At 37.9% G+C, this 14,328-nt stretch overlaps 1 protein-coding gene across 1 annotated transcript in view; it reads right to left on the reverse strand.

Moving 5' to 3' along the window:
• The window catches only part of LOC124157654 (polycomb protein Sfmbt-like), a 42,275-nt gene that overhangs the window by 25,781 nt on the left and 2,166 nt on the right, over positions 1-14,328 (reverse strand). Inside the window, exons 4-5 of the mRNA XM_046532576.1 lie at positions 8,198-8,343; positions 4,867-5,148 (exon numbers count right to left, since the gene is read on the reverse strand). Coding sequence (XP_046388532.1) covers positions 4,867-5,148; positions 8,198-8,343 — 428 coding nt within the window. The remainder of the gene's footprint in view (positions 1-4,866; positions 5,149-8,197; positions 8,344-14,328) is intronic.

Here is a 14,328-nt window from a genome sequence, read left to right on the forward strand (position 1 = left end):
CTTAGGGCCTAAACTTCCTATTTTTGTCAAGTGGAAGTCGCCTACTAACAGTAGTATCATACGATATAGGTCCATATATGCTGTGCGTGGAATTTGGGTAAAACAACAAATTTATTTTTTGTGAAAGAATTGTAGCTTTATCACGAATACAAAGGGAGTTATGAATTTTTAATGGCCATACCTCGTCAAACTTTCCTTACTGGCCTGAGTTGGTGCTAAAGGCTCCCACCTCCAAAGGAGATCATATTGTCATTAGATAGGTTGGTGGGGTGAGGCTATTGTTTAGACAAGGAAGAAATTTTCCTCGAGGGAATATTTTTTCGCTTCAAGACACAATATAAATCTCACCAATGTTCATTGCTTCATCGAACGAACAAAATATTAAATGAGATAGATTTAGATTAGTGTGCTTCAGAACTTCAGTTATGAATTACATACCTCACATTGGTGAAGGGTAAATGTTATTTACAATGTTAAGTGCCGGAAAATTATATTAACATAGGAATGCGAGATTGGATCTTTAAACTGAAAAACAATGCAATGTTTGCCTTTTGCTAACGGTCATAGCCTCTTCACCACAGTAGCAGGGTTATTCCACAATTCATATGGCCTGGCTATAAGTGGAAATTGACCATAACTACGGCCTCGAGACATATGTGTGGCTTTGAGCAATTCACCTATGAGCGAAATGCCATAAGCCAGCCGCTATCTAAGACCTAGAGGCCGTAATATTATGACCTGCCAAGGAGGCCATCATAAGGAGTTGTAAAAGAAATTCACAAAGTGTTATCGAATTATATATCGATTCTTTCAAGAAATATATGAATATTTGCTTCATGTGCTACATTTGCAAAGCAGTAGACAGCATACCTGCATGTCCGTCAGTTGCTTGAATAGAGAGCTTTGAAGGTAGACACCATGGCCAAAAAATGCAAAACACATCTGAGCAAGAAAATGAAAATAGTAGAGCAACACCAAAGTGGCGTAATTAATATACCTTCCTCTTCGCTCTTCACAATTAAAAAAAAAATAAGGAGAAGATTAGGTCTACCGTGGTGCTGGAGGGCACACCATCACAGCAAAAGCGCCCGAGGAATGCAGAACATGAAGAGTTAGAGGGAGCTTTGTTCGGGTGGTTTTGCCCACTTGAATTTGCAGGAACTCCTGAGAAAGGGGCTTTATGCCTAAGTGGCATAGGCTAAAGTGGAATATTTCAGTGATAGATTGAGAATCGAGAACTTCAAGAGCTCGGAAGGTTGGTTATACTAATTAAAATCATAAAAGCATTATCTCCCTTCACAATTCCTGCAGATGCCTATGGTGTAAACTAGAAGCCGTAAAGAAAGGACTACGATCCTAGCGGAGTACCTTAAGATGTATTATCCGGGTGATGCAATGCAGTACGCAGACAAAACTGAACTCTTTTATAACCTACTCCCCGACAAAACCCTTGCAGTATGGGGTATTTCTTGCAATGATGCTTTCTAGAGGCAGGTAATGCGCTGTTAGTGATGACACATGTAAAAAGCTTTTAGTTTACATATTTAATTTAAAAAATTCTGCATTCATTTTTATATTTCGCTGTCATTATTGGGAATGTTTAATCAATAAATTCATACTTATAAGTTTTGTTGGCCTTAGGGTCCATTAGATGCGTATGCTTTTCCATTTCTTTGTTGCACATATTACCCATGGGTATTGCATTAGTCACAGTTTCTTGCAGCTTGGTTTTGTTTTACTTAAGCGACATCAGCATGATATCTGCGTTATATTTTTTGTGAAATAATATCAAGTTAATATCTATTCTTATATTACCAATTTTAGTTTAAATCATTTTTATTGCAGTTCCATGGATACACACAGGGTATAATTTCAACGACATCATGAGTGTAATACTAAAAATGGAACTTTTTTAGAAACAAAGGCATTTTTAATCACATCATTATGCATGCATAGCAGACTTTTTTATTGTAGATAATAAAGACATTACATTGAATGATAAAAAAAGTCTTACGAGGCGAGGAAATGTCTCTGTTGCCACACCAATCCTGTTCTTATACAAGTGTGGGCAATATGTTCATTGGCTATTATTTGCTCCACCTCCGGTAAAGTGACAATAGGGTAGTTTCCTTCATCAAAGAAAACGAAAGTCATTGATTGCGATTCGTTACCCACCATTACTGTATTCATAATATACAAATTATTTCGTTTTAGAAATACCGGTTTAGACGAATGGCTATGGTCCATTTTTAACCTCATTTGAAAAGGGCCAGATAGGTGCCCATGCGATGCTACTCCACGTGACGTCACAGGGACCTAGTTTCTATACGAGAAGATAGGAGTTATACATCGTCTGAGGTTATCAATGCATGCATGAGGCGCAGAGCTCAGGGAAACATGTCTTAATAATCACTTATTAAAACTGGCTAAGGTCGGATAGTTTTCTTCATTTGATAAGGTATTAATAATCCTTATTTAAGCCACGCGCTACCAGCCAGCAGGGTACTCAGCTACCCGCTAGCAGCCTGCGTCGTACCAGCGCTAAGCCTCGCCTCAAGGTCACCTCACATGGCGGCAGCAGGAACCAGAAAAACGTCACACGGAGAGATTTCCCAGCATTCATACTTACACGTCGCGTTTTCGCGCCCTTGAAAATTTTCACTTTTCATTTAATCGCGAAAAATAGATATCGTCATTTAAAAATCTAAAAGCGTGAGATACGTACTCCAGGAGTAATAATCTTTCGATTTAGGCAATAAAAAAATAATAGGAAACCACCCTATTCTTAGCAAAAGCAAAATTCCTAATCTTCGATTACCAATTCAGCTGCATAAATCCACCGAGTAACTAGAGTGCCATCTTGTGTGTGAAAAATATATCAATACACACGTGATTCATTCGTCGAATATCTGTATCCTTCTCTAACTTATTTTTCGTTAAATCGCAGTATTTTGTAATTTTTTCTTTAATCTGAATGCACGAAGCAGAGGTGAGAGAAGCATCGAGTCAATTAAATGACAGAGGAGAGCGACAGTGAAGATAGAAATATGTTTTATTGCTCTAGGGTTCTGTTCCTAAGAACATACATTAAATATAAATACCACGATGGGAAGTAATTTGTTAAAAAGGAAAAAACGGTAAAATGTTACCCTTAACCCTTTAACTGCACAAATAAGCTGAAATAGAGCTCCCCAGAGGTGCAAAAAAAAAAAATAATAATAATATTTTTTTTCGTTTTTGCATAGTTTTATTAATTATAACTTTTTACTTAAGGAAAAAATGTTCCAAAAATATTTAGAGCAATAAAAATAAAAAGAGGTCTAAAAGATGTCCGCATGACATCTACTTGTCAAAGGAAGAACTTCTAAGCACACACAGACTGGGAGAGTAGAAGAATAGTTCAAATCGTCAATAGACGATGGGAGCAGTCTGCTAAGGCAATCGCTTATAGATGATGGGAGCAGGTTAAGGGTTAACAGCAAAAACAAACGGACAGAAGTCATAAAAGCATATTAGGTTTTTCGTCAAAGATTTTCAAAGTTTTCACATTTTGAAGAGATAAGGTCACAAGGACAAAAAGTCCATCATGGTTCTTTTGTACTGTGAAACATTCTTGGAGAATTTAAAGTTCACAGACAAGGAATTCCATAGTTTACAAGAAGAAATACGATAAGAATGTTGAAACTGAATGGTGCAGTATTCAGGGAAGTAAAACATTTTTATAATTCGGATCGATATATTTTCAGTTTGGGCATTAACCCTTTCGTGCCTGATTTTGCGTGGAGCTGACGGGCATTTTCAAATGCATAACACCTGATGTCGGGTATAGCTGTTGTGGATTTTTCAATGCAGACGACAGGACGTCAGCTCTGCCCGACGCAAGGGTAGGGAAGTGACTGCTGAGGTAGCAATTGTCGGATGCATTCAGGCCCGGCCTGAGACCCAGCTTATCAAGTCCTTAGGGCCACTCTTCAGCAATTAAGCCCGACCCTCCCACTCATTTATGACCATCCTCACCGAAGGAATCCATTGCGAAGTGGTTATATTTTCAAAAGGTTTTTCAGTGATATATTTTATTGCATACTAAAATGTTTTTATACTTTGAAATGAATTCCTCCATTTGTTCTGTACCCAAGCAATTTTTAAACGAAATTTTAGCGTAAAATATAATGGACTTCCAGACTTATAGCCTTATTACCTTGTATTTACTAACTTTGGGAGGTTGGAGGAATAGGTTGTTGATTATGAGCCTACTCCTCCAACCTCCCGCTCCTCTCCCCCCACCACCTGAGACGGATACCTATATATAAGAATTTAAATTCCCACCTCTTCAAAATCCCTTGAGAAAGCAACCAGCATTGGTTGGGAAACGCCTGGGCCACCCAAAAATTGACGCGGCGACATAGCCCAAAAGTTTTTATTCAACATGGCTTTAAAAGCTTTATTTTACTATATTCATCTTTTAACTGCTTGCTGGCAATTTCATAGATCAGAGTGATGCCAGCAAAGGGAAGAATAGGAAAAATTAAGTTATCTCATGATTCTAGAAGCAAGGCTTTGTCCACTGAATCAAAGGCCTTACAAAGATCAAATTGTACCAAAACGGTAACCTTTTCATTAATGGATAAGCGTATGTAACCAGTTACCTTTGATAAAGCTGTTGGTGAACTTAAGTGCTTTCTAAATCCTGAATGATACACATTGAAAATTTTTACCGAATTAGATGTTCCGCCATAGCAGTATGAACTAAGAACTCAACAGATTTAGAAAAAGAACATAGAAGGAAAATTCTGTTGCAGATCAAAATCTTAAACAGACATATTGATAAATGGCTCAATATTGGAGGACTTATGAAACCATACTTACATGTTTAAAACATGAAACAGGTGCAGCTATGAATCCACTCTCAGAAAGTTGATTCTTCCACTCGTAAGTATTAGCTAACTCTGACGATCTTCCACGTTTCCCCAATGGTGGTGACAACTCCTGCTCTTCATCCAAATCCTGATAGGGAGATACTGAAGTTTTTCTTCGAGCTCTCGCTGCAACAACAGGAGTCTCTTGAGCCACTGGTGAGGGTGTCTCTGGGACCTCTTCTTTCTTGATCACCACCGCTGGACTAGGAGGTTTTGGTATGCTGAGCTCCACCTACAAAAGAAAACGAAGAAATTGGCAGAACATTAGACATGTTAAGTAAATAATTCAACCTGGATTTAAGATACCAGAAGTTTGGATTATATATAATTGCACCCAGGTCACAAATTGATACGTAAGTGGCACTATCAGTATTTATAATGCATAGGAGAACCTTATCTTTTACACCGCTTCTCCTCCAAATCCCAATGATTCCTCTACCTCTCAAGAGAGATTACACTTGCTAAATTTTAAATGGACCACTATTACCAACAGACCATGGAACATAGCATGGCAGAGAGCATATTTATCAATGCAATCCAAACTATGACAAAAGTATGCATCATAAGTTTGTAATTTCAATAGTCTCACAGGATAACTCAAGATGACCACTTTCCAAGTAAATAAAAATAAAGTAAAAATGTCCAAGTAAACTTGAAACATTCTTTTGGAGCAACTAAATAAAATAATTCTGTTTCACAAAGAGAATTTTTATGGAAATAATAAGCCCAGTGTAGTTGTGCATTAAAATGCAATGATCAAGGTATTTTTGCATCCGATTTTATTTTTTATTAAGATTGTGGAAATCATCGAAGGAGTGTGAAATTCATTCACAGATAATGTGCAACACAGGTAATATGCAGCTGGATAATCAGGATTTTTCTGTAATAATAATATGCCAAATATAGATATTTGTGTGAATGTATTTTTAATTTGATGAGTGGTAACAAGTGTACTGAGAACAACAAAATTTAATTGCAGTATTGTAAGGCCCCCTACCATCGCTATCACTTTCCACCACCTTCCGTTGGCCACCTACGGAATGCTGATGTAGATTCTCACGCATCTCGGCCACTTATCAGGTAAGAGGTGGGGAAGAACGTGCTTGGGTGAGATCAGGAAGGCGCCGACGGACTAAAGCGTGGCTGGGAGCGGAGACGAGAAGTCTTGGTTGGGATATTGTACTGAACGGCCAAATAAACCGAGAGTAGCTAAAACTTGAGTTGGGAAATTAATTGGTTCCCTGATGACCCCTCGAAGGACCCTGCTCCTGTAGGGCCTTACAGAATGTATATGAAAAGGTGAATAAGAGGACTCAAGTGCTATATTCAGGATATCAAAGTCTATTTTTCTACATTTTTTAAAAGTGCTGTTTACCATGGAATTTTAAAATTAAATTTCAATTTTTTTATTATAAAATCTAACACATAAAAAACCTTTGCTAGTGTTATTTTGGGTTTATGTATTAAGTTGGCTATTTCATATTTACACAACAAAGCTCAAAGTTAACTAGAAAAATAATTTTGTCTAGCTAGATTTACAATTCGAACCACTTAGCACAGATTCAAATCCACACGCTAAGATTTTCTGAGTATATATCTATTGTATCAAGAAGCAAAGATAGCTCAATGAATGTAATTGAATAAGTATTTCAGGAATACGACACTAAATTAATAAAAATAAAATCAAGTAAGAGAGAAAATGCGGTGGCTCTCCTCAAAGGAGATATTTTGGAGCAATTAGGATCATTTATGTACTTCAAGGGCTCCATACCTTGGGTTAGAAGAAGTACAACAGATAGAAAGCATTGTACATAAAGCCCATGCTTCGATGGCATTGATGGTAAAGAGGTATTACCCTGCTCCAAGAGAATATGAATGAAGACACCAAAACATTAAGTGAAAGCATTTGTGAGAACAATACCACTCATTGGATCACAAACTTGAAAAATTAGAAAAGCTGATAAGAAGAGATGAGAAGCTTTCAAGACCTAGCGCAGACAGCAGGTGCTTGAGATCAAATAGATGGATATGGTGAGCAATAAATGCTTAAGTAGGGCCCAGTGGATAGGCCAAAGCATGCGATTTAGCAATTAAGTGAGGAATATAATGGAGAGAAACACTGAAGGAAAAGCTTCCCAAGGAAGACCTAGAGACAACACTTGGAACAAATAAAAGACACAAGACATGGGGAGCAGAGTATTACATCTCATGGCAGGAAAAGAGGCATGATGCAACTTTTCCTACCCTGGGCTCACCCCCCTTTGAATCCCTTGCCATTTCATCCGTGCATGTGTCTGAGGAGCATTTCTTGAAATTCGGACATGTTCTTTAGACTCTAGCACTCCTTTCTCAAAAGGCATCATTTCTGAGAATAGTTTTAAGGAAAGAAGGCATACCACCCCCACTCATGCTTTCCCACCCATCCTCTCGCACCGCACCCTTGCTAAGTTGCTCATACAAGGCACAAAATTTGACTCCTGGCAAGTACAGTTGAGGACCTCAAATCCGGAAAGCTTGGGACCAAAGGGTTTCTGGATTTCTGTTCTTGATGGTATATTTTGTTAATTAATTGATTTATAAGTGCGTTCAGGCTCTTGAGCTCGATATTTGAGATCCCTAAGTGTCCCTGCCTAGGTTGTTAGCAAATGTTCATAGTGTAAGCTAACTTTTTACTCGTCCTAGAATAAGGTTCGGAGAGTGGTGCCACAAAGTCTCAAGTCGAAATACTACACACAGGAATTTTCAAATGTTCCGGATGTCTGGTTTTCCGGGTTTCTGGATTATGAATTTGAGGTCCTCAACTGTACTTTGCCATCATTTGATGACTACTTTGGCCTGGATACCATCTCTGGGGACTGATGCACCCCCCAAAGCTTCTGCCACCCGCAGGGACTTCTTTGACACTCAATGCTTCCGCTCCCTCCACAGACTAGCACATTTTCCAAAGTCCATACCCACCACCGGCTCTCATCACCTGTGCCCTACAGCCTCAAGTCCCCAAAGGTACATCTCCATGCAGAGTAGAGCAACAAAAAATAAACGCAAATTCTTTCGACTTCCAAATACTGTTTCATTGCTCTCCCTTTGGCAACCTTATGCCTGATGAGTGGAATCCAAGGCTAAGTAGCCATCACAAAACACAACAGAGAAAGAATCAAGGAAATGATGGAACTAGGTTGGGAATGGAGAAATGGAGGGCTGCAGTATATCAATCCTAAGATTGTGATCCTATAATAATAGCATTATCATTTAATTACCAAATTCATCCAATTGCAGCATACCTTGGGAATAACAGCTGTTTTTTGGACGGGTACTTCTGTCTTGGCACTTTCACTGTCACCTCTTGCACAAGCCAAACTGCAAAATCTCCTCTCCTTTGTGTAAAATGCATGCCTTACGCCCATTGCACCACACTTCTCACACACAGCTAGTAAAGAAAGATTAATTTTCATCAATAAGTATGCCACAAGACAAGTATCACTTTAGAAAATACACGAGCACCTTCATAGATGAATTTTAACACATTGACCACCAGTTACAGATACCAGCAATGAAAGCCATGCCAGTCATATTGACCTGCCAAATTGCACCTAAATACCAGTGGATTTGTGACCTCACTGGGGACCAGGACCGATTTTTTAGGCATGAATCATGATCAAAGTGTCCATTAAGACCACAGCACTTCAAAAGAGAAAAAACGTTTATTTTAGATTCAATTGCGATGATATTTCTGAATATCACAAACCAATACTATGCAACTGATTAAAAAAAAATGTTCGCACTTCAGGAAAAATCAACGTAGATACCATGGTGGTCAAGGTGTATAAGTAATAGTTTTACAATATTGTAATTTATACCTTTAAGACTTGAATAATTCTCATTTTCAGTTTCATAACATACTTCTCATTAATATGTACACACTGTGGTTGAAAATACACGATTAAAAACCTTATTCCTAAAAGAACTTGGACAAGAAGGACTACATAGCATGGATAAAATGGTATTAACACCACTGCCACTAACACATTCCCTAACACTGATTTTTAGATGAATTCACCCACTGCGCCAAATTATTTTTTCTTTCACTCATATATTTGGACCCTTTTCATTTTAGTGAATGCAGAGACGTCTGTTACCCAAAAGTTATTAAGTTTTCACAAAGAATTCTCAAAAAACTGTTGAGGTTGCTCAAAGAAATGACGATAAGGTTACAAAACCAAAAGTAGCATTCGACTACATTTATGCCAAATCATCAGTGGACTTGTCGGATCAGATGGCAGCTTATACTTCACTACTAAGAAAAACAGTAAGTGGTACATAGACGCAGACATACATAGATCTCCAAATGAGGAATTACGACGTGAATTATAGGATTTCATTTTCCCATTACAGGCTCACATGCTACCTGAAGTTTGGATTTTGAAGATCTGTGAATATTTCTATGAATACCAAGGACCTCAATAGGGTAGTTTCCTTCATCAAAGAAAACGAAAGGCATTGATTGCGATTCCTTACTCACCATTAGTGTATTCATAATATACAAATTATTTGGTTTTAGAATTCCCAGTTTAGACGAATGGCAAGGGTCAATTTTATCCTCATTTGAAAAAGGCCAGATTGGTGCCCATGCGATGCCACTCCACGTGACGTCACAGGGACCTAGTTTCTATACGAGTAGAAAGGAGTTTTACATCGTCCGAGTTTCCCAATGCATGCATGAGGCACAGAGCTCAGGGAAACATGTCTTAATAATCACCTATTAAAACTGGCTAAGGTCGGAAAGTTTTCTTCGTTTGATAAGGTATTAATAATCCTTATTTAAGCCAAGCGCTACCAGCTAGTATCCTGCGTCGTATCAGCACTCACCTCACTTGTGGCAGCGGGAACCAGAATGACGTCACACGGGAGTTTTCCCGGCGTTCATACTTACCCGTCGCGTTTTCGCGCTCTTGATAATTTTCACTTTTCATTTAATCGCAAAAAATAGATATCGTCATTTAAAAATCTAAAAGCGTGAAATACGTACTCCAGGAGTAATAACCTTTCGATTTAGGCAATAAAAAAATAATAGGAAACCACCCTATTGTTTGCTGAACTACCTCAAGACCGTAAAGAATGAACTGAATGTTTATTACTCACAAAATCCTGGAATTTTCACTTTTACCTCTTTAATTTTTCTTTAAATAGTGATCTCACTTTGATATGCCTTGTGACCTTGAATTAATCTACTAAATCCTCAACTCCATCACAGACTGTTCTGAACTCCTTTATTTTCTAAATTTCCAAGAGCCCTCCCACCTAATGTGCACTCATTTCCTGTTCCACATACCAGTTCCCAGATTGTCACTCATTTAACGCTCACTTTTTCCTGCCTCCTCTCAATTCTAAACTCCCTTCCTTCCAGCATTGATACCTTTTCTACGCCCACGATTGCCATCACAAACTTGGCTCTATTTTACCTCTCTGGCAATCAATAGCATCACTTCTTATACACTTTCTCACTGATTGTTCCAATTCTTTTTGTTATATTTTATGAGCAATTTGTTATTGCAACACTGTAGGCAGTATTGCTGTAGGATGACATTTTCCATAAATTAAAAATAAATCATTAAAAAGGAAAATCCAAATGCCAATTTAAGTTGGAAAAAATAAATGTCTCCTACAGCTGCCTTTTTTTCAATTGACTTGGTATTCATTAATAGGGAGTAGAATGGATTTTAACCAGAGGGCTCTGCTAAACGCATAGAGCAGAATTGATGGAATGGGTGGAATTCTGAATGGTATTCAGCCAATCCAGGACATAGAATAGCCGGGATGTGGATAAAAGGCAGATAGAGATTTGCTAGATGCTCTTCAGCTTTCTGTACGTTCCGTCAACTTTGCGTGCTTATGAACCTTGCTTGAGAGTGCTGGTGATAGAACAGGCAAACAAATTGTAGAGATAAATTACTAAATCTATATTATAAGCCGACCTCAAAGAAAACTTGTGCATACGCCAAAAACTCATCCCTCCACGTATAATTCAAAAGCAGTAATACATGCTGAGAAAGAGGGATACATGGGGTTGTTCCCTATACCTCTAATATTCTTATAACATTTTGAAAACAGCTTCCCTCAAGTTAATTGAGCACTCCATGAAATTCAGAAGACAGGAAATCCAAATGCCAATTTAAAACACTAATTTCCAGTCTCCGGATTTGTTTACTTTAGCTAATTAGCAGCTCAAATTTCACTATTCCACTCCATGTAATTTTTAATTTATACAATTTATATAATATGCCATATAAAGGCAGTTTCACACTGTCAAATTCTCGTCAAGACTCGTTGAACAATCTTTCTCAAATGGATATGATGTCATGTCAACTGTCACGACTGTGAAAGTCTTGTCTTGAATCCCTTTGTTTCCATCAAATTCATCTCATCTTGATTGGTTCTAATTTCCATTGTATCTCGAAAGGTATTAAAGCATTTCTACCAATCAGTGAAGGGTTCCTAGCTTTCCGAGCCTTGCCAATGTGACCTTGGAGATGATTACATATTGACGCCATGCCCGTTTATAAGAGAAACGCTGTTGAAGCCTTCATTAATTTTTGCAAGGAATAAAGTTGTTTCTATGAAGTGAGCTCCCCAGAATATCATATGAAGCAGAAGAGAAGTTTAGCACTGCAAGAAATTGCCACTAATTTCTTGGCTTTAAGTAAAATTATGAATATAATTGTCTCGGTCACCCATGGCCGATACATTCCCCATGAAAATATTAACCTATACAATTAATTTTGGAATGCCTTGATGACTTTCATTTTAGAATTTTATATGTTTATTTCCTTAAAATTATAATTTCATTCAAAAACTAGTTTTCTAGAGTTAGGGCTTGCACCTTTCAAAAGATGTTGTTATTGTTTTTATTTAGATCTGCACAGTTCCATACTGGCCTTAGTACTGCGTTTGCTTTCATAGTATGTACTTCGAATGAATCTTATAAAGAATTATTTTGTAGTTATTGCTGATAGTGTCTTTCAAAATTTGTGTGTAATCATGCTCCCAATAGATTCGACCTATTACCTCGTAGGAGGCCGTTAAAGATAAATGGGCTCCGTACTCAGTATACGACAGACAAAATAAATTAAGCAAGTCAAAGATGAATGGATCAGCAGTGAAAGAGGTGATTACGCAAAAATAATGGCACTATAAACAATAAAAATTCCTAGAAAGGCATAAGACACCTAGGAAGAGCATCTTAAACTTAGATCCCATGATGCTGAACAATGCAATGTCAATGACAATTGCAAATCAATGTGTCTCCATTTGACATATTTAGTTTTCCTGGAATGCGCATGTTGTTTGACATCGGCCATTGACCCCCTTCTTGTTGAGCATCTCTCTTGGTTTACTGTTTCCGGAAATTTGTGATCTTATGTCGTGTGTCCACTTCAATGTAATTCCTTCTGTGATATTTATGCTTTAATTACACTTGAATCCACTCCAGCACTTCTTTTCACTTCTGAAAATTACACTAATTTATTTGTCCTTAACGAAGATTGAAAGGTAATTCTGACACTACCAGAAATCATAGAAATGCAAGATGAAATTTGCAATCCCCTTATCCCCCCACTTTGTAGAGAGTCCACCACTACATGTGCTGAGCAATTCAGCAGCTCCTCACGGAATGGTTCATTAAGAGGAGCACCAACCCTCAAGAGGAGAAAAACTGAGGAAGCTCATGAAATAAACAATTTCCTCTCAAAGGCTTCATCAGCCCTGGAGCACTCAATGGAGAAGAGGAACACTAAGTAGGAGGATTTCGACCTACATGTAGGGCAAGAGTTATCCAAAATTTCTCATAACAATTAGCAGAAAACTTATGCAGCAAGTATTTGATATCCTAAAGAAAGCGAAAGAGGATGAGAATTATACAGCAACTCCCGATTATCCGGCTGTGGTATATGCGGTTTGCGGATTATCCGTGCATGATTTTCACACTCGCTCAATATTTTCCGTGATCTTTATAAAAAAATAAAATCAGACGCAAAATCACCGGAATTACTGCATATGAATGCTAGGATACACCGAGCTTATTATTTCCATTACAATCCCCTTCGTTAAACGGAATGGCACTAATGGCTGCTAGCCCTGTGATCATGGATACAAGTCCCGCAGCAGTTACGACCTGGGCAACTTGTGCGAGACGCGGCTACTTGGCGTGGTGTCTGAAAGTGTTGTTACCGACGTCGTGCAGTGGTTTTGAAGCATTCGTGCAAACCACTTTTCTGTATCCGTGATCACGCAGCCACTGATGCATGGTCTTTGAAACCAGTTCTTACATGGAGCCGTAATAATACAAGCACAACCTTCTGATCACCGCTAAAAAGATCGCAGACTGGAGAAGAAAGCTCTCAATGAGTCTGGGGATTGAAACCAGTTCTAACATGGATCCGTAATAATACAAGTGCAACCTTCTGATCACCGCTAAAAAGATCGCAGACTGGTGAAGAAAGCTCTCAATGAGTCTGGGAAGCAGTCTAAAATAACAGAATAACTGCATTAATAATTTAGTTTGTTTTAGGTAAATTATGAACCTTACAAGACATCTAAGTGAAAGTTTGGGTTATCCATGTTTTCCAATTATTCGTGCCATCTCTCCCCATCATCAGCCCGGATAATCGGGTGTGTGCTGTAGTTAAATGTCTTTATCTGTTTTTTTGCCATGTACTTTTCATTTGCATTCCATTTGATATTAATATTTTTTTGGTGGAAACACTGTTGTTTGGTCATTTTTTCAACCCTCATTGATCATGATTTAAAAATCTTGAGTGTGTTGCATGATTTAATAATTGTTTTCTACTATCATACTAAGTAATCATAATATATCAGGAACTACGCAACCTAAATTAGTTGTAAATTGTGTAAATCAAATGTTAACTGCCACAACTTTCAGCCTCTCTTTTAAAAAATATAGTTTTGTGGGGCATCTACCTTATCATCATTTATTGCTGAAATGATTGGGACAGTGTCAGCTTTTGCCTTTCACCCAAGAAAAAGAGTGACAAGGTAAGTACCATTAACACTCTTTTGAGTGGAAATGTCTTCTACCTGGCATACCATTCCTTTAAACTTTTGACCATAGGATAAAAAGGCTGCTTTCATAAAAATTTTGGTCTACCTTCAAACAGAAAAAAAGTATGTTTGGAATTATTATGTGGGTTTCAATCAGCCAGGAAAATTATTTGCAATAACGGGGCTAGAAACAGCAGAAATAATGAATACTTTAACCTCATCATGATTCTGAAATTCGATTCCTAACCATCAGGGAGTGGAACTCTATATGTTATTCCTTTGTCAATCATGTTTACTATAGGTATTAAAGTCAATTCAAGCGTTCTGGAACAGTGTGAAAGGCCATTCAACTCGGTTC

The sequence above is a fragment of the Ischnura elegans genome, chromosome 4 (genome assembly GCF_921293095.1).
Source record: "Ischnura elegans chromosome 4, ioIscEleg1.1, whole genome shotgun sequence".
NCBI classification, from domain to species: domain Eukaryota; kingdom Metazoa; phylum Arthropoda; class Insecta; order Odonata; family Coenagrionidae; genus Ischnura; species Ischnura elegans.